The 21,185-nt window shown below is 45.1% G+C and overlaps 1 protein-coding gene across 3 annotated transcripts in view; it reads right to left on the bottom strand.

Moving 5' to 3' along the window:
- Positions 1 to 21,185, bottom strand: part of NKTR (natural killer cell triggering receptor) — an 84,447-nt gene that overhangs the window by 57,289 nt on the left and 5,973 nt on the right. For 2 of the 3 annotated variants that reach the window (XM_068238518.1, XM_068238519.1), the window contains exon 1: positions 2,979 to 3,061. Coding sequence is in view for 1 of the 3 variants with exons in the window: in XM_068238520.1 (XP_068094621.1) it covers positions 2,979 to 3,086; positions 3,297 to 3,371; positions 19,708 to 19,765 (241 nt within the window). In the remaining 2 variants the exon portion in view is untranslated. Of the gene's footprint in view, positions 1 to 2,978; positions 3,087 to 3,296; positions 3,372 to 19,707; positions 19,783 to 21,185 lie in introns of those variants that run through there. The other variant, XM_068238520.1, reaches the window with a different exon arrangement.

Genomic DNA, 21,185 nt, shown 5'->3' with positions numbered 1-21,185 from the left:
ATCCACCTCTCAACGCCCCCCGGTCTCTTAATCCCCTAGATCTCCACTGTAATATACCAAATGCCTGTTTGCAAAGCAGGGACCGCGGCATTCAGATCAATGCGCCACTATAGATGCCAAAAGGTGCAGAATGAGGTCGCTGTGCAACCGCCTGCACCAAACTAAATACGGTATCTGTTCAAAGGACAGCCGTAGTGAGAGGTATACGGAGGCAGCCATATTTATTTCCTCTTAAGCAATACCAGTTGCCTGGCAGTGCTGATGATCCTCTGCCTCTAAGGCTTTTAGCCACAGACTCTGAACAAGCATGCAGATAAGCTGTGGATCTCTCCTGATCGGAAATCACTTGCAATTTTCACTTCGCCAAGTACTGCGATTCCGGGAGCAATCACAATTTGCCCACAATTCCCTTCAATGCAGAAGCTCCAGGATCATTGTAAAAAAAAAAAAAAATGCTGCAGAAAGCACTTTTTAACATTGCTGTGGAACCACTTCAATAGGGTTCCACAGTCCGCTTACTGCCACGGTTCCCGCAGATCCGCTGCTGTGCGGCAAGTGTGAACGGCTCCTATATATAAAATACGTTAAGCTAAGAGCAGCTCCCGGGTATTCAGCCCAGTTGAGTCCAGTCTGACTCAGTGACGTCAGCCGGAGTCTTCTGCGCTTGCACAGAAGGTCCGCGCATGCGCAGAAGCCCCCTGCTGACGTCACTGAGCTGAATACCGGAGCTGATTGACGGAGGCATGCAGGAGGACGGCGAGGGACACATCTGTGCTTATGTGGCTAGAGCAGTGTTTCTCAACATTTTATTGGCATGTACCCCTTTTAAAACCATGTACTCACCAAGTACCCCCTAGCATAGTAAACATTATCACAAGTACCCCCTTTACAAATATATATTTAATCATAGTACATGATAATTGGTTCTAAACAATTTTCAAGAATTTACGATTGTTTTTAATTAGCTTAAACACTAATTTGGGGTTGTTTACATAAGATTTATCATTTTCTAAAACTCTAAATTTGTTATTCTTGGTTAAGTATATCAAGCCCGAGTACCCCCTGGAACCATCAGAAGTACCACACGTTGAGAACCTAGGGGCTAGAGGAAGCCCCGGGTAAGTAAACATCTTTAATATCCATCGTCTCTGGTACACTTTAACCCATTCAGGTTCCGTCGTTTTCACGTGAGAAATGTTCACCTCCCATTCATTTGCCTATAACTTTATCACTACTTTTCACAATGAACTGATCTATATCTTGTTTTTTCCGCCACCAATTAGGCTTTCTTTGGGGGGTACATTTTGCTAAGAGCCACTTTACTGTAAATGCATTTTAACAGGAAGAATAAGAAAAAAATGGAAAAATTCATTATTTCTCAGTTTTCAGCCATTATAGTTTTAAAATAATACATGCCTCCATAATTAAAACTCACGTATTGTATTTGCCCATATGTCCTGGTTAGTACACCGTTAAAATTATGTCCCTATCACAATGTATGGCGACAATATTTTATTTGGAAATAAAGGTGCTGGGAACAGCCATAAAAGGCGCAGCTTCCGAGAGAAGCTGTCGCTTTTTCAGCGGGGGAGAGGAATCAGTGATCGGGCACCATCGCCCGATACACTGATTCCGTGGCTACCGAATCCGTGGCCGGGAGTGCGCGTGCACGCGCGCGATCGGCCGCAGGAGCGCGCGGTAGCGCGCATGGTTCCTGGACGTAGTTTCTACGTCCAGGAATCAAAATAGGTTAAGGTTTTGGGCTGGCAGGGAGTCGGTCATAAGACACAAGGAGGGGTTATGTCAAGCTTGTGAAGGGAACAGTATTTAGCACCAGGGTTGTTATGTTAGGTTTGGAAGTGGAAGAGCATTTACCTCTGTGGGGGTTATGTCAGAGAGCTAGAAACAAATATTAAGCGCTAGGAGGACTTAGGTTTCGGTAGCTATGCGGGAGTGAGGGGTCTTTGAGGAAGGATAGTCCTATTAGTGGAAAATGTGATTGGAGCAGCATTTAGCATCATGGGGTAAATGTTATGTTGAGGGGTTGGGTAATACTGTTGCCTTTTGTCACTCGTATATAGTAACTGAATAGGGACCCTGTACCAAGACCCCAATGCCTATATAATATAGCATCCATCCTGCCAATTTCATCTCTGGAGGATTGGCCATCAAAAAGCGAGCTTTTCAAAATCAAGATTTTTTTCGGGGATACCTAAAAATGTGAACGTCACAGTGTTCTCCACATATTTTTTCTCCAGTTGGGTGGGGTGTGACGGGAGAACGCAGAGCCGACGCTTCTCTGCGCAACTCTGCTTACCGCATAGGATACGGGAGTCAAACTGAAATATAAAGTGGGCTGAAATTGTACACTGGGACCAACATCAATGTCTACTGCCCACCTTCCACCCTTATAAAGTTCTCTGGTGTCTAATGCCCCCCCTTCACAGTTCCCTGGTGTCTAGTGGTCCTCCCTCCACTACACAGTTCCCTGGTGTCTAGTGCTTTGCCCCTCCCTCCCCCATATGGCTTCCCTGGTGTGCTAGGCCTTCACCTTCAATATAGCTTCCCTGGTGGTCTAGAGTGGGCCAAACACAAAACTAAGTGGAGAAACCACTTGTGGGCCAAATTTAATGGCTCTGAGGGCCAGATTTGGTCCGCGGGCCGGAGTTTGACATGTATGGCATAGGAGGATGATGAGGCAGTGAGCTGATGACAGCCGGGTGCTCACCAGATTATCCCGGCATAAAATAGCCTGGGGAGAACACTGGTTCACTTTTGAGGCCGAGCAAAGAATCGCATCATACAGTCCCATAAATGTTCTGCGAGATGGGGGAACAAGCCTAAATCTGAGCAATCGTGGGCTAGCCGGGCATTCAACCTTTTATAATTAGACTTCAAAATAACTCTCAGACTTTACAGATATTTTGCAGAAAGTGTGCAGCCAATCACAGCGGACGTGGCTTGTCATGTGGCCTTACCTTCGCTGAAGTCACCTCCCTGAACCATAAAACTTTTCACCACTCGATGGAAGGTGGAGCCTTTATACCATAACTTTTTCCCTGTCACCTTTCCGGTCCCCTTTTCACCTGCGGGCACAAGAAGAGGCAGAGAGGGCGTCACTGGAGCAGCAGATTGACACGCCAGAAGTTATCGAGGCGCACTCGTTCTATCGCGAACGCGATATTCATACATACGGCTGCTGGTTTCTAACGCTATCCTCTGAAAAAAAGAGAGAAGAGAAAACCATCCACAAGATGCTGGGGACACGGGGGCGGCGGGACGCCCGGGACACCTACCTGTACACAGACACAGGAAGTTCATGCATGTTCTGGGGCACACGTCGGAGAAGAGCTGAAATACGATTCGGCCAACTGAGGAGAGGAAGACATAAAAATATGTGTTATAGGGCGACTCACAGATTAATATTATTATTTATATAACACTGACATCGTCTGCAGCACTTTACAGAGTACATAGTCATGTCACTGACTGTCCTCAGAGGAGCTCACAATCTAATCCTTACCACAGTCATATGTCTATGTATGTATCGTGTAGTGTATGCATCATAGTCTAGGGCCAATTAAGGGGGAATCCAATTAACTTATCTGTATTTTTTGGGGATGTGGGAGGAAACCAGAGTACCTGGAGGAAACCCACACAGACACGGGGAGAACATACAAACTCCTTGCAGATAACGGAAGATCGGTATGTCACGCCACTGGCACAGGGCGGCTGCAGGGGGCTGGCAGAAGCCCCAGGTAAGTGAAACTCATTTTTCAAGGACCTTTCAGTTCCGCTTTAATTTAATTAAAGAGAACCCGAGGTGGGATTTTATTATGCTATTGGGGCACAGAGGCTGGTTGTGCACACTAAGACCAGCCTCTGTTGCCCCATGGTGTGCCTCCAGGACCCCCCTGCGCGCTGCTATCCCCTCCGCAGTGCTAGCGACACACAGCGTGTCACCAGCACAATGTTTACCTATGCCTGTCTGTCAGCGCCGCTCCCCCGCCTCCTCCTTATCGGCGCTACCCGCCTGTGTCCCTTCCGTCCCGCTGATTGGAGGGAAGTGACGCGGCGGGTAGCGCCGATACGGAGGAGGCGGGGGAGCGGCGCTAACAGACAGCACATAGGTAAACATTGTGCTGGCGACATGCTGCGTGTCGCCAGCACTGCGGCGGTATAGCGGCGTGCAGGGGGGACATGGAGGCACACCATGGGGCAACAGAGGCTGGTCTTAGTGTGCACAACCAGCCTCTGTGCCCCAATAGCATAATAAAATCCCACCTCGGGTTCTCTTTAAGCAAAAAAAGCTGTCATTCTGCCACACAACAATCAGAATAACTGGCACAGTGTACACAACTCAGCATAATCCACCAAACAAACACGGAATGCTGACAATAGCATTATTACTATTTACACAGCTGCAGAAATAGAAAATCCTCCCTTTCTTTGAATGGCTAAACTGGGACTTTATTGTGGCACAAAAAGACGAGATCCGCGCACTGTCCGTGGACCGTCCTTCATTCATATAATGCATCCAAAAAATAAATGCCAGACTAAAAAGGTGGCTATTCAGTTTTGATTTAAACGTGTCCAGGGTTGGAGCTGTCTTGATTCAGTTGGGCAAGGCTTTCCAAGGGGTAGGTGCAGCATGACAGTTTTTAGTTGGACTCTGAGGGTGGTCAAGTTACTTTGTTCTGAGGTTGTGGGACGCGTGATGCAGTTCAAACAAAATCCTTCAGGTATTCTGGGCCATACAGAGTACTTCAGCAGTTTCACACTGAAAATGGTGAAATGGTGCTAGCTCATGAGAAACCTCTGTAGTGCCTGTCCGTTTTCCCTCTGCACACACCATCCTTTCCAGGTCAGAACATTTTACAATACGCTTCCGTGCACTTCCGCATACCCCAAAGCAGGAAGTGACCTCAAGCGCGCGTGACTTCATCCTCAGCTCTATGCCAGATGTGGAATACCGCGTAGTAACGTGTTATTTCCCGAAAGCCTGTTTCCGGCGGTGCAGCGGAAGCAACGGACCGCATCGCTAACGCTGGTTTACACTGTGAAACTGGCCTAAAGGACTCCTGAGGCGACAAATATAATCTATTTTTACTCACCTTCAATCCCCTAGACACGAGTTCAGTCCCTGGCCGGGACGCGGGGAGGGTCGGAGCTGCAGCAAGGGACTGAAATGGCTTCTAGGGGCTGGAAGAAGCGCAGGTGAGTAAAAATAGATTTGTCATCTCGGAAATCCTTAAAAGAGAATCTGTACTGTGAAAATCTTACAGAAATAAACGTACCAGCCTGTTTGTAGTCTTCTCCTAGCCCCCTCTGTCACATTTTTGCTGCTCCTGCTGCTTTCTTGGTGATAAAATCACTGTTTTATTCATTGTTTTTGTAAACAATGAAGATGGCCGCCAAACAGGAAATACATCATCAGAGCAGGTGCCTGTTTGCAGAGGCTCCTCTCAAACGTGACTTCACTGCTGTAATATTTCTCCCACTTGTTGCCTTATCTGCTTGTCTGGGCTTTAAACTGATCTTTCTATAGATAGATAAATAGATTTGGGTGTCATCGGCATAGAGGTGATATTACTGTCAGCTCCAGGCAGGAGAACATCTCACTTGTTTTAACCAGGGCTGTGGAGTTGGTACAAAAATCATCGGACTCCTCAGTTTATGAAACCTCCAACTCCTCGACTACCAGTCCACTTGCTTTATTCTTTGTGAGTTGACATTTATGGAGGTATTTACCTCACTAGTCTGTAATTCTAGATTTCCATGCGGTAACAGACTCAGTGAATTGACATTTTGCAAAATATTTAGTAAACCACCCGTTTCCTGCTTTACTGCTTTGTGAATTGAAGCCGATATATCTAGAAGTGTATGGAGATTGGCACAGTAGGTTTCCATACATCTCTCAACTTGGCGGCCGATCGACCATCCGATTCAATAATTATCGAAGGAAAATCGGTGCCGTCAAGAGCATGCACGATCGATGATGCAACCAATTGTGTGCCGAAATTGGTCGCCAGTAGCGATCGGACATCTTCCATGATGTTGGGCCGTCGTGGTTGATCAGGTGCACGTCGGAAACAGCAAGCGATATAGTGATGAGCGATGAATGCAACAAAACCCCGTTTGACACTGTACAAATGTGTATAAATAGAGGGGGGGGGGGGTTACAGGGAGGGGTTACATTTATACACAAGAGGTCCAGCAGCAGATTGTCACAGACTCGGCTGATTCGTGCTGAAATCGATCAGGAATTGGCGTGGGGTGTATGGGCAGCCGACAGATCTCTCTCTAATCAGATTGGATCAGAGAGCGATTTGTATCTTGGTCGAATCTGCCCATCATTGCTAGATGTATGGGCACAATAAGGAAAGGGACAGCAGTGATGGCTTTCAGCAGCCACTCCCTTCTGTAGTATAGTTTATAGTTGCTGTGAGCCGTGAAAGATTTGCGACCTATCTTTAGGTCCAATTCACACTAGAAATTGCTAATCGCAAACGCTGAGTGATTTTCTGGAGTTTTCCAGTGTTTTTTCTGACAGATTTTCCAGCAATTTTTCACTGTACAGAAAGCGTTTTTCCGCGATTAGCATTTTGCGATTTCTAGTCCAATAAGCTGCGTCTGTCTTCCATAAACAGGAAATGACATCTGCACAGGAAAAAGTTTTTATTGTGGGTAAAATCGATGAAAAAAAATAAATAAAAATCACTGGAAAAACTCTTGTTGATTGTGAACAGACTTTCAGAGCGCTCCTATACTTAACATTGAAACGCTAATTGCTCAGAAAATGCTGCAGGCAACGCGTTTGCGTTTCAGCAAATCGCATAGATGAAAACCCTTCCATATACTTTTCATTGTACAAGCGTTTTTCAGCGATGGTGAAATGGCTTGTAAAGCGCACAAGTGTGAATAGGCCCTGATGGGTTTGCCTGGGACTGGTTTCTGCAGATGTAGCTCTCTCTGCACAGGAAGTCCTGCAGCACATCCTGTGTGAGGAGATCACATAACAAGGCCTCTCTTGTGCTCTCTCCGTCTGTCCTCCTCATGTACAGGAGAATCCCATTCTCAGGCAGCTCAGTAACACATCATCATCATCCGCAGGAGCAGCTGTGAGAGAGGAGGGGACGCCACGTGTCACCAGGCCTCTCTGCAGCGGCTATTTTCAGCTCCTCAGCCCCAGGGCCCGCGTCTCACACAGACATCCTCCAGACGTACAGCAGAGTACAGGGCTGGGGGCCGACACACAGCAAGATCAGCTCCAGTGTAAAGGTGAACATACATGACTCCATTTACCATCGAGAGATGAAAAATCTTTTTCTCCCTTTTGTCTTAATTTACTTTCTTGGGCCCCCTCATCGTCCTCCCGGGCCCCACCACTGTACTCCAGTGAAATCTGCGATCCAGCTGGGTTACAGAACCACTACGGTGAAAATCGTAAACTTTAAAACACATGTAAAAATATATACAACTAAGGAGTGCGTTTCTTCCTGAGGAAAATGAGTCATAAATTACTTTTCTCCTATGTGGCTGTCACTTGCAGTAGGTAATAGAAATCTGACTAAACCGACAGGTTTTGGACTAGCCCATCTCCTCATGGGGGATTCTCAGGGTTTTGTTTAGTTTCAAAAGCACTTAGTGAATGGCAATTGCTCAGTCCAACTGCCAGAAAAGTGTGCAGCGAACAGGAAGACTGGCCAACATCATTGTATAAAATCCTTTTCAGGGAATTTCTTTATAATGAATAAAAGCCTTGCTGAGAATCCCCCATGAAAAGATGGACTAGTTCAAAACCTGTCGGTTCTGTCAGATTTCTACTACCTACTGTAAGTGACAGCAACATAGGAGAAAAGTAATTTATGGCTCATTTTACTCTGGGCGAAACATACAACTTATCTGTATGTGTTTACATATATTTTAAATTTCACAATTTTTCGTGATATTGCCCCTTTAAAGATTACTGCAGATGCGCGGTCCCAGCCATGCTGAGTGTTCGGAGAAAGCGCACTTACAGTCTTAAATGCACAGAATAGAGTGGTAATAGTTGATTCTTCTCTCTTATTTAATCCTCACACTAGCTGATGGCCCAGCATTGCCGGGTATGTATTTAGCTGCGGTTGGCTCCGCCCACTTTTTCTAACCCTCACACACAATTACTCAGAAATGAAACAAATCTGCTTGACTGTGGCTCCACCCCTTTTTTGAATTTGAACCCCAGTGACCAACTGTACCAGGTTTGAGGCTTGCGCCATTAACAGTGCAAGAATGGCAGCAATGTAAATATTCCCTTTGAAAACCAATAGGTGAATTTTGATTGGCTTTTGTAGGCTCCACCCACTTTCCTGAATATTAATCCCAGTCACCCAGTGACTAACTGTGCAAAGTTTGAGAACCCTACCATTCATAGTGTAAGAATGGCTGCTGTTTACATTTTCCTAGTGAAATATGTATTTGTCTCCGCCCACTTATTGGTCATGGGGATAAAAATTATCCTATACTTTATTCCAGGTAAGTACTATGTGTGTGCCAAACTTCATTCAAATCCGTTCAGCCATTGTTGGGTGATCGAGTAACAAACATCCAAACATCCAAACTTTCCCATTTATAATATTAGTGGGATTTACTCTCTAACCATCTCCTGTCATCTTCAACTCAAAAACATATCGCGTCCGACCTGATCTTACCCAGGACACAACTATTAACAAATGTTAATACATGCTCTTATAAAAATGATAATATCTTGTCTGGACTACTGTAACAATACTTTATGGACTACCAACTAACAGACTGGCCCCGCTCAAATCTGTACTGAACTCAGCTGCTCGTCTCATTCATCTCTCTTCCCGCTCTTCCTCTGCTGCTCCTCTCTGCCAAGCTCTTCACTGGCTGCCAATTACCCAGAGGATCCAGTTCAAACTCCTAACCCTAACCTACAAAGCTCTCCACCATCTCTCTCCCCTGTACATCTCCTCACTAGTTTCCAGATACCAACCCAATCGCAATCTCACATCTGCACATGAGCTTCTTCTGTCCTCTTCTAGAATTACCTCCTTGCATTCAAGTATACAAGACTTCTCACGTGCTTCACCTCTCCTGCGTGGTCCCAGCCGGACACACCACAAAATCACATTCCCATAGCTAAGTGTCCTGCGCAAGCACAGTTACAGTCTCAGCAAACTGAATGCGCAGAACTCTCTTGGCCACACAAGCGCAATTAAATGGTGCGCTCAGTTGAGATAGCGCATGTGCAGAAGTCAGTAGCCCAGCTGGATTGTAGATTACACAGGAGCAGAGCGGAGGGGACCAGGACGACGGCGAGGAAGCAGATGGACTACAGAGGGCTGGAGGAAGGCCCAGGTAAGTAAAAATCCTTTCCTCCATTTTTGTCTCAGGTACACTTTAGACAATCGACTTTATTGGGCGATCGTAAACAGTGCAGCCAAAATCAATTCTGTGTCCATCAACCAATATTTTCCATCTTGCCTGATCAAGTAAATTTGTCGATTCAGGCGGATACTGTCTAATTTCCATCAATTGAGACGAATGGAGCATAATCGATCCCCGCCAATCTGATATAATGAACAAATAGAAAAGTTGATCAAAACAGGAAAATCAAGTAACATACGGGCACCAAAAAGGAGGGGGGGGGGGGGGGGGGGGACGGCAAGTAAAGCATACTGGGCACCCCGGTGCTTCTATGCTCACAAATTTGTGTGGGCTTCTGGGGTGCAGCAGGCGTTTTCCTACTTGTGGAAGGGCTGCTCTGTAGCCTCCACCCCCCCCCCCCCGCCCCCAGTCAATATGGAAGCCTCCCTCTTCTACCCACCCGTGCAGCAGAATCACATTTTTATCCTTTGTCCCCAGCCGTGCAATGCCTGCTGGGAGATATAGTTCCTATTGATGCGGTTACATCTCCCAGCATGCATAGCACACCCCAGGCATGAGGACATGGGACAGAACTACGAGAACCTGCGGCTCTGTGGCACCGGAGGATAGGGAATGGAGGCCTCCGTACAGATACCTCAGGTGAAGTGCAGCTTTGTTTGCTAATTGTTACACATCAGATAAAAAGTCCCTGAATACTGAGATATGCAAATCAGCAGCCACACCTCTGATAACACGCTACCTGAACTTCCTATCTCCATACTGCAAAAATCCTTTGGCAATACACTGTAATATTTAATGCAATTATAGAAATAACCCGGAACCTGAACTAATGCTATACTTTCCTCCACTAATAGCTGTGTACAATTGTTCTCCTGCCAGAAAGCAAGCACTACTAATCTAAAGGCCCAATCATTACGCCTACGACGTGTAATGGAACGCAGGCGTCCCCGAAGAGTTCTGGGTAAGTTAACCCCCCCATTGCCTATGGTCCCACCTGAAGACGTCATTTGAATTCCGAATTCGAAGGTAGCAGTGATCAGCAAACATTGCAGCTAGTTTACTATCAGTACAGACACACAGTGTCAGCATATACTGTACATATTGGAGTTAGCAGGGATCAGCACAAACTGCAGCTAATTTACTATCAGTATAGGCACAGAGTAACAGATTATACTGTACATACTGGAGGTAGCAGAGAACAGCACACACTGCAACTAGTTTACCGTCATTACAGACACAGAGTGAAAGCATATACTATACACAATGGGGTTAGCAGGGATCAACACACACTGCAGCTAGGTTACTAACAGTCCAGGTACAGATGAACAGCTATACTGTACATACTAGAGGTAGCAGAGATCAGAACACACTGCAGCCAGGTTATTATTATTATTATTATTTAGTATTTATATAGCGCCGACATATTACGCAGCGCTGTACAGTATATATATATATATATATATATATATATATATATACATACATATACACACACACACACACACACACACACACACACACACACACACACACACACACACACACACACACACACACAGTGGTGTGAAAAACTATTTGCCCCCTTCCTGATTTAACTATTAGTCAAAGATAACATAATTGAACACAAAATGCAGTTTTAAATGATGGTTTTTATTATTTAGTGAGAAAAAAAACTCAAATCCTACACGGCCCTGTGTGAAAAAGAAATTGCCCCCTGAACCTAATAACTGGTTGGGCCACCCTTAGCAGCAATAACTGATATCAAGCGTTTGCGATAACTTTCAACGAGTCTTTTACAGCGCTCTGGAGGAATTTTGGCCCACTCATCTTTGCAGAATTGTTGTAAAAAAGTTCAACTTTTGTCTCGTCGGTCCACAAGGTATTTTCCCAAAAGTCTTGGCAATCATTGAGATGTTTTTTAGCAAAATTGAGACAAGCCTTAATGTTTTTTGCTTAAAAGTGGTCTGCACCTTGGATATCTGCCATGCAGGCCGTTTTTGCCCAGTCTCTTTCTTATGGTGGAGTCGTGAACACTGACCTTAATTGAGGCAAGTGAGGCCTGCAGTTCTTTAGATGTCCTGGGGTCTTTTGTGGCCTCTCGGATGAGTTTTCTCTGCGCTCTTGGGGTAATATTGGTCGGCCGGCCACTCCTGGGAAGGTTCATCACTGTTCCATGTTTTTGCCATTTGTGGATAATGGCTCTCACTGTGGTTCACTGGAGTCCCAAAGCTTTAGAAATGGCTTTATAACCTTTACCAGACTGATAGATCTCAATTACAGTACTTTTGTTCTCATTTATTCCTGAATTTCTTTGGATCTTGGCATGATGTCTAGCTTTTGTGGTGCTTTTGGTCTACTTCTCTGTGTCAGATAACTCCTATTTAAGTGATTTCTTGATTGAAACAGGTGTGGCAGTAATCAGGCCTGGGGGTGACTACAGAAATTGAACTCAGGTGTGATAAACCACAGTTAAGTTATTTTTTAACAAGGGGGGGCAATCACTATTTCACACAGGGCCATGTAGATTTGGAGTTTTTTTTCTCACTAAACAATAAAAACCATCATTTAAAACTGCATTTTGTGTTCAATTATGTTATCTTTGACTAATAGTTAACGTTTTTTGATGAGCAGAAACATTTAAGTGTGACAAACATGCAAAAGAATAAGAAATCAGGAAGGGGGCAAATAGTTTTTCACACCAATGTATGTATATATATATATGTATATATATATATATATATGTGTATATATATGTGTGTGTATATATGTGTGTGTGTATATATGTGTGTGTGTGTGTGTGTGTGTGTGTGTGTGTGTGTGTGTGTGTGTGTGTGTGTGTGTGTGTGTGTGTGTGTGTGTGTGTGTGTGTGTGTGTGTGTGTGTGTGTGTGTGTGTGTGTGTGTGTGTGTGTGTGTGTGTGTGTGTGTGTGTGTGTGTGTGTGTGTGTGTGTGTGTGTGTGTGTGTGTGTGTGTGTGTGTGTGTGTGTGTGTGTGTGTGTGTGTGTGTGTGTGTGTGTGTATATAGTCTTGTCGCTAACTGTCCCTCAAAGGAGCTCACAATCTAATCCCTACCATTGCCATATGTCTATATTATGTAGTGTAAGTACTGTAGTCTAGGGTCAATTTTTTAGGGGGGAGCCAATTAACTTATCCGTATGTTTTTGGAATGTGGGAGGAAACCGGAGTGCCCGGAGGAAACCCACGCAGACACGGAGAGAACATACAAACTCTTTGCAGATAGTGCCCTGGCTGGGATTCGAACCAGGGACCCAGCGCTGCAAGGCGAGAGAGCTAACCACTACGCCACCGTGCTGATAGGTTACTATCAGTCCAGGTACAGATTAACCCTCCTGGCGGTCTATTAAAAACCGTCAGGGGGCAGAGCAGAAGTTTGGTTTTTTTTTGTTTTTTTTTAAATCATGTAGCGAATCCCCCCACCCGCTCCGATCGCCTCCGGCTATCTCCAATTAGGAAATCCCGTTCAAAGAACGGGATTTCCTGGAGGGCTTTTCCCGTCGGCATGGCGACGGTCGTGATGACGTCCCGATCCACCCCTCAGCACTGCCTGGCCAGGCTGCGCAAGCAGTCTGGGGGTGGTGCGCGGCGGGTAGCGGCGAATCAGAGGCGATCCGTGTGCACACACAGCTAGCACAGTGCTAGCTGCGTGTAGCAAAAAAAAATAAAAATTATCCATATCGGCCCAGCAGGGCCTGAGAAATCCTCGGGGTTACCGCCAGGAGGGTTAACAGCTATACTCTACATATGGGGAGTAGCAGAGATCAGCACACGCTGCAGAGAGGGTTACGTGTCTGCATTTAGAAGTACACAATAGACTCATTGTTAAACATTTGATCATATTCATGATCACGTTGAGTGAATTTAGTGGTCATGGGAGTCCACTGCAGTCACTGGCAATGTTGCCCTTACGATCAATGCTATGTACTCCCTGTAACAGGGCACCCCCTGCCCTTTCCATAGAACACAGGATGCTTGGTAGAAAGCTTAGAAGCATGTCTGTACAGCAACTGTCCCTAATCATTCATTACAAAAAATAAAAAAATATTTGCAGCAGAAATCAGAGACCACCAAAACAACGCTACATTAGTGGCAAGAAAAGGAGGTAAGATTAATTTGGGTGCTAAGTTGTATGAGCGAGCAATAAACTGTTAAAGCTGCGCAGGGCGAAAAAAAATCGCCTGGTCACTAGGAGGGTGTAAACCTCTGATCCTCAAGAGGTTAAAGGGACTCAGAGCTGAAATATAAAAAAAAAAAAAAAATGTATACATACCTGGGGCTTCTTCCAGCCCCATCTGCTCCCATGCCACCGTGCTCTGCTGTCTGCAGCTTCGGTATCGGGTCCCATCACTTCCGTCAGTTGGAGCCAGTCTGGAGTAAGAGGAGTGCGCTGTTTGCGTATCTCTCCAGCAGCCATAGGAGAGATACGTAGAGGGCGCACTTCTCCTGCGTAGACTGGAGTTGACGGACGTAAGTGACGGGACCCGGTTCTCGTAGCTGCGGGCAGAGGAGGACGGTGGCATGGGAGCAATCCAGGCGGATGGGGCTGGAGGAAGCCCCAGGTATGTATAACACTTTTTTTTTTTTTAATTTCAGCTCTGGTACACTTTAAACACAAAAGTAAGGCAGGCCAAACTGTGCATACAGACAACATTACTGTAACCAGTTAAGGGCCCTTTCACATCAGGGCTAATTTTGGCCGTTTTGATGTAACAGCCATTGTGAGCGTTTTCCAAGGCAGAATGATAGTCCACAGCCTTTCATTTTACCTTTTACGTCTAACGCTGTGTTTTTGTGCATTGTGGTTTCACACTCCCTGGAGCTTTTAATTGTGCAACGCTTGCGTTACGCGTTACAATGAAAGTCCATGTAAAACGTCAGTTACAGTTGAAAATTAAAAAAAAAAAAAAAATCACCTGCCTATTCCTATGCGATTTGACGTATTGCCAACACATTAAAAACGCATACTCATGGAGGTAAAAAAAAGCACCAAAACGTATATAAAAAGTGCATCAAAATGCATGCGTTGATTCGCTATTTCAGATGTGAAAGAGCCCTAAAAATCAGCAAATCGCAAACCTCACAAGGGGCAGAGAGGATCGCATTCTTGCTTTGCGGCACTAGAGTCCCAGCTCTGACCCTTGTCCAGGACACTATCTGCATGCTTCCTCTGTGTCTGAGAGGGTTTCCTCCGAGCACTCCAGTTTCCTTCCACATTCTAAGAGCTTAAAGGACAACTGAAATGAGCTGGAAAATGGGGGCTGCCATATTTATTTTCATTTTAAAAACAGTCCCAGATGCCTGGCAGCCCTGCTGATCTATTTGGCTGCAGTAGTGTCTGAATCACACCAGAAACCAGCATGCTGCTAATCTAGTCAGATCTGACAATAATGTCAGAAACCCCTGACCTGCTGCATGCTTGTTCAGGGTCTATGGCTAAAAATATTAGAGGATCAGCAGGACAGCCAGGCAACTGGTATTGCTTAAAAGGAAATTAATATGGCAGCCTCCATATACCTCTCACTTTAGGTGCACTTTAATGCTGTTAGTTGGTTTTTCACTAAATTTAAGCAGACGAATGAGGCTGAGTTTCTGTGAGGGACAGTCATTGAATGTACTCTGTGAAGCACTGCCAATTCCCAGCAATAGATGCATAATATTACAGAGGACGATAACACTGAAGCCATATAGGATTCAGCCAAATCGATCCATCTTCCTGTTTTTTATTATAATTTTTTCCCATCTAGACTAGATTTCTCCCAAAAAATTTTACATTTTCTGAACAATCATCTGTGTAGAGTAACATGAGTTTTATCCTTAAAATTATTCGATCAAAAGGAGGAACCAATCATCTTTCTCTGGTCAAAACAAACATTGAATGGTGTATGGCCATATTTATGCGTAGTACATACTCCGGATGAACCAGGTACAGTGTCTCTCATGTCTTCTGTAGTCAGTTATGCATAGTACATACTCCGGATGAACCAGGTACAGTGTCTCTCAGGTCTTCTGTAGTCAGTTATGCATAGTACATACTCCGGATGAACCAGGTACAGTGTCTCTCAGGTCTTCTGTAGTCAGTTATGCATAGTACATACTCCGGATGAACCAGGTACAGTGTCTCTCAGGTCTTCTGTAGTCAGTTATGCATAGTACATACTCCGGATGAACCAGGTACAGTGTCTCTCAGGACTTCTGTAGTCAGTTATGCATAGTACATACTCCGGATGAACCAGGTACAGTATCTCTCATGTCTTCTGTAGTCAGTTATGCATAGTACATACTCAGGATGAACCAGGTACAGTATCTCTCATGTCTTCTGTAGTCAGTTATGCATAGTACATACTCAGGATGAACCAGGTACAGTGTCTCTCAGGTCTTCTGTAGTCAATCAGTAATAAGCGGGGGAATGTAGATCTGATAGTCGTTTCTCACCTCCCAATACTTTCACAAGACCAGTCACTCACTGGGAGATGCGAAACGGCTGTCGGGTCAGTCCCGCTACAAAACTAATGAGCACATCCTGCGTTATTCATGACTGAAGAACAGTTTATTACAAATATCCTCAGGGCTGAAATTTACTTGAGCGCTTTTTGAGCATTTAGGGAGCACCTTAAATCGCTAGTGATTTCCCTAAACGCTCTACCAATGCATATAAATGTAATAAAAACTACAGTAGCGATTGAGATTAGTGAAATCGCAAGACATGCAGCATTTTGGGAGCGTTAGCGCTTCAATGTATAGTAAATAAGCTTTGATAAATCGCTCACGAATCGGTACACATAGCGATTTGTGTGCGATTTTAAATGACTGCAAACTGAAAAAGAAATTAGAATAATTTGAAAGGACCAATCAGAATTAAAATCGCTAATCACAAACCACAATCGCTGGCAAAAAGCTTACACTTTTTGAAATCGCTCCCAAAATCCTGGAAACCGCTCATGAAATCGCTTACAAAACGCTAATTAAAAATGCAAAAATGATTGCGATAGCACTTTGCGATTTGTAGTGGGTTCCAGGCCTTAGAAAGATTCTTCTTGACACGTCCCATGTCTTGTGAAAGATCCCAACATTCTGTTATTATAGCATGAACCCCAATGTAACTACCTGTGGTGGTCAAGTGCCCCCCCCCCCCCCCCTAGTGTGAGTAACATTATTTGACGTACCCCATGATGCATAAATATTTGTAAGGCGTGCTCCATGATCGTGTATAGCCTGTCGACCCCACCTCCTGATGTCTCTTTAGGCTAGGTGTATACTTGGCGTTGCAGAAAACGCTGCGGTTTTGCCGCTAATGGAAGTCTATGGGTCGCATAAAAACGCATATCAAAAACGCATATGCGTTTTGTATGCGTGCGTTTTTAAAAACACTGGTTTTGTTGCATATTTAAAAACACATAAAAGACGCACATATTGCAAGTCAATGGGAACGCAATGGTATGCATTTTTCATGCATTTTTATATGCTTTTTTTTTTTTATTGTTTTGTGACGTATTTCCGCTTCCTGTTGTCTTCCTCGCGGTTTGCACAAATCAAAATATTAAAACGCATTAAAAATGCATACAAAACACATATGAGTTTTGTATATGCAAACCGCAAATAAAAAATGCTAGGAAAAAAAAACAAAAAAAAAAACATGCAAATGCACTAAAACGAACACAAAAAATACATGATGAAAACACAACCGTTCACGCTCTGATATGTGCGCACCCAGCCTCAGGGATAACTGCCAAGTGCAACTGGTGGCGCCATAGTATAGGAGCCTCAGGTCTTGGCTTTCCGACATTTTCCCCCCTTACTCTCACCATCCAACACCTCTTTTACTATATAACTACAGCAGCTATGCAGTAAAATGCAATGGCAGCTTTCAGAGCCGATAAACTGTACTTTGGGAATTTGTAGACAGACAATATCACTGGTGCATAAAACCAAATATAACTGTATGGGTAATAAAAAGTAGGAAAACACATTTTTATTGAATGGTATATGTCGGAGTTTTATCCCACTTTAAGGACAGCTATCGTGAAAAACTGTAACAACATAAAATGTACATTTATCCCAGAGTTAATTGCACTACTGTATAAATTGCTTTTTCCCCATGTTGCTGTCATTTACGGTAGGTATCCTGCTTCACTAAAAGTAAGAAATATATGCCCTACTCCAAAAATAAGCCATAGTTTATAAAAAAAAGGTCATTTTTATTAATGTCCAGGCAGCTATGATATACAAGTAAGAAAGTAAAATTAATTGACTATAGAATGCAGCAGGACAGATAGACCCTTCACCAAGGAAAGCAGACAACCCCCAGGGCTGTGGAGTCGGCACAAAAGTCATCCGACTCCAACTCAGACTCCTCAGTTTATGACACCTCCAACTCCAGGTACCCAAAATGGCTCTGACTCCTCAACTCTGACTCCTTGTCTAATACTTACCAGGGATGTGGATTTGGTAGAAAAATTACCCAACTCCTCAGTTTATGAAACCACCGACCCCAGGTACCCACAATTGCTTTGACTCCAACTCCACAGCCCTGCAAACCCTCGAAAAGAATCCAACTCAAAAGACCCCACGAGACCCAAAACAATAAGGGTTGGCAAGTGCCGGACTGTCAGTGAATGTATCGGTAGATTTTTTTTACAAGGTAAAGGGAGATCGAGTCACAAGAACTCATCATGGACTTCGAGGTTTGGAGAGTTATGATGGCGTTCCAGAATGCGATAACATGACTATTTGAACAAATGTAAATTTGTTGTTTGTTTAAAGGAATACTATAAGGGGGGGGGGGTCGGGGGAAAATGAGTTGAACTTACCCGGGGCTTCTAATGGTCCCCCGCAGACATCCTGTGCCCGCGCAGCCACTCACCGATGCTCTGGCCCCGCCTCCGGTTCACTTCTGGAATTTCTGACTTTAAAGTCTGAAAACCGCTGCGCCTGCGTTGCCGTGTTCTCGCTCCCGCTGATGTCACCAGGAGCGTATTGCGCAGTTGCAGACCATACTGGGCCTGCGCTGTGCACTCTTGATGACATCAGCGGGATCGAGGACACGGCAATGCAGGTGCAGTGGTTTTCAGACTTTAAAGTCTGAAATTCCAGAAGAAGACCGGAGGCGGGGCCGGAGCATCGGTGAGTGGCTGCGCGGGCACAGGATGTCTGCGGGGGACCATTAGAAGCCCCGGGTAAGTTCAGCTCATTTTCCCCTGACCCCCCCCCCCCCCCCCCCCCCTTACAGTGTCCCTTTAAGAATAAATATAGATTGATGTATGTGGAAAAGAGACATCCCCTAAAAATATTTCCTAGCATTCTTTTGGAGCAAAAATGAATATAAAACCCTGCCATATTGCCAGGGGAAACACAGCAGTAAAAACCTGACAGATGTGACAGATTTTGGACTAGTCAATCTCCTCATGGGGGATTCTCAGTATTAACTTTTTTTTCTGTACAAAAGGTTTTTCCTAGAAAGGATCTATACATGGATGTCATCCAGTTTACCTACTCGTTTGCACGTGATTTTGGCAGACTAAACAACTGCTGTTCAATAAGTACATTTGTATATAAATAACTATCCCTCATGAGAAGATGGACTAGTCCAAAACCTGTCAAATCTGTCAGATTTTTACTGCCTACTGTAAGTGACAGTGACATTGGGAAAAAAGTCATATATAGTGTGTATTACTCTGCAGGAAAAAAAATTAAAATGTTTCATGATACAGTAGTTTAAGTACACTTAAAGGGTTATTCAATAAAAAAAAAAAAAAAAAAAGTAGCTCAACTTACCTGGGGCTTCTCGCAACCCCCTGGAGTCACCCTGTGCCCACGCCGTCCTTCCGAGACCCCCTGAAAGCTGTCCAGTCGCAGCCAGTAGGAGGCGGATGCGCAGAACGCTGCTATACACAGGGATGCCATGAGGAGGCACATGGCCGGCCAGCTTTGAGGGAGTCGTCACTGCTGGCCGGAGGGTCTTGGAAGGAGGACGACGTGGGCACAGGATGACTCTAGGGGGCTGCAAGAATCCCCATGTAAGTTACACTGATTGTTTTTCTTCTCTTTAAATTTCCTTTAAGTATAAAGTGAGTTAACACTATAAGGGCTGCATGGCTCCTGCGATTGGTCGGGTTCTCAGGATAGTCTTATCTGTGACTTGTAAAAGGACATAAGTGAAGACATAGCAGAGTCCAGTTCGGACAATGACAATTGTCATAACAACAAATGGTCACATTTCAATGGCTCCCCCCAAAAAAAAGGATAAACTTGTCAGCGAGGAAGCGGATGAGAATAGTGAGAGATATGGCTGCTTACCAGGTTCCCGATTGATTTCCACTTCGAAGAAGCACTGAGGTCGGGCTTTCTCTCCCATCCTGGCAGACGTGTGACCTTGAGGTGGGCAGTGAGGGAAGAGAGAAGGCAGTATATGAGGAATGATGCTTTATATCAGGAGGAGGAATGATGCTGAAGGAAGAGTGGCTGTGAGCGTCTGGGATAAGAGAGGATCAGAAGACACCTGAAATAGTCACACATCCAGTACAGCAGGTTCTGCCTCCACCAGACCCCTCCTCCAGGTACGGCCGCTATCACACGCCAGTATCAGTTTCCTGCTCTACAGATGAAAGCACTGCTCAGCTCTGCTATAGAGGCCACATAACCTGTCTGTGAGCAGGAGAGCAGCACAGTCCCTACACACAGCTCTGTCACTATAATACAATCACACACTGCTCAGCTCTGCTATATAGAGGCCACATCACATGTCTGTGAGCAGGAGAGCAGCACAGTGCCCTACACACTGCTCTGACACTATAATACAATCACACTGCTCAGTTCTGCTATAGAGAGCAGCCACATCACCTGTCTGTGAGCAGGAGAGCAGCACAGTCCCCTACACACAGCTCTGACACTATAATACAGTCACACTGCTCAGCTCTGCTATAGAGGCCACATCACCTGTCTGTGAGCAGGAGAGCAGCACAGTCCCTACACACAGCTCTGTCACTATAATACAATCACACACTGCTCAGCTCTGCTATATAGAGGCCACATCACCTGTCTGTGAGCAGGAGAGCAGCACAGTCCCTACACACAGCTCTGACACTATAATACAGTCACACTGCTCAGCTCTGCTATAGAGGCCACATCACCTCTCTGTGAGCAGGAGAGCAGCACAGTCCCTACACACAGCTCTGTCACTATAATACAATCACACACTGCTCAGCTCTGCTATATAGAGGCCACATCACCTGTCTGTGAGCAGGAGAGCAGCACAGTCCCCTACACACAGCTCTGACACTATAATACAGTCACACACTGCTCAGCTCTGCTATAGAGCAGCCACATCACCTCTCTGTGAGCAGGAGAGCAGCACAGTCCCTACACACAGCTCTGACACTATAATACAATCACACACTGCTCAGCTCTGCTATAGAGAGGCCACATCACCTCTCTGTGAGCAGGAGAGCAGCACAGTCCCTACACACAGCTCTGACACTATAATACAATCACACACTGCTCAGCTCTGCTATAGAGAGCAGCCACATAACCTGTCTGTGAGCAGGAGAGCAGCACAGTCCCTACACACAGCTCTGACACTATAATACATCCACACACTGCTCAGCTCTGCTATAGAGAGCAGCCACATCACCTCTCTGTGAGCAGGAGAGCAGCACAGTCCATACACACAGCTCTGACACTATAATACAATCACACACTGCTCAGCTCTGCTATAGAGAGCAGCCACATCACCTGTGAGCAGGAGAGCAGCACAGTCCCTACACACAGCTCTGACA

Source organism: Hyperolius riggenbachi, chromosome 5 (genome assembly GCF_040937935.1).
Source record: "Hyperolius riggenbachi isolate aHypRig1 chromosome 5, aHypRig1.pri, whole genome shotgun sequence".
NCBI lineage: Eukaryota > Metazoa > Chordata > Amphibia > Anura > Hyperoliidae > Hyperolius > Hyperolius riggenbachi.
This window is presented reverse-complemented; position numbering and strand designations above follow the sequence as displayed.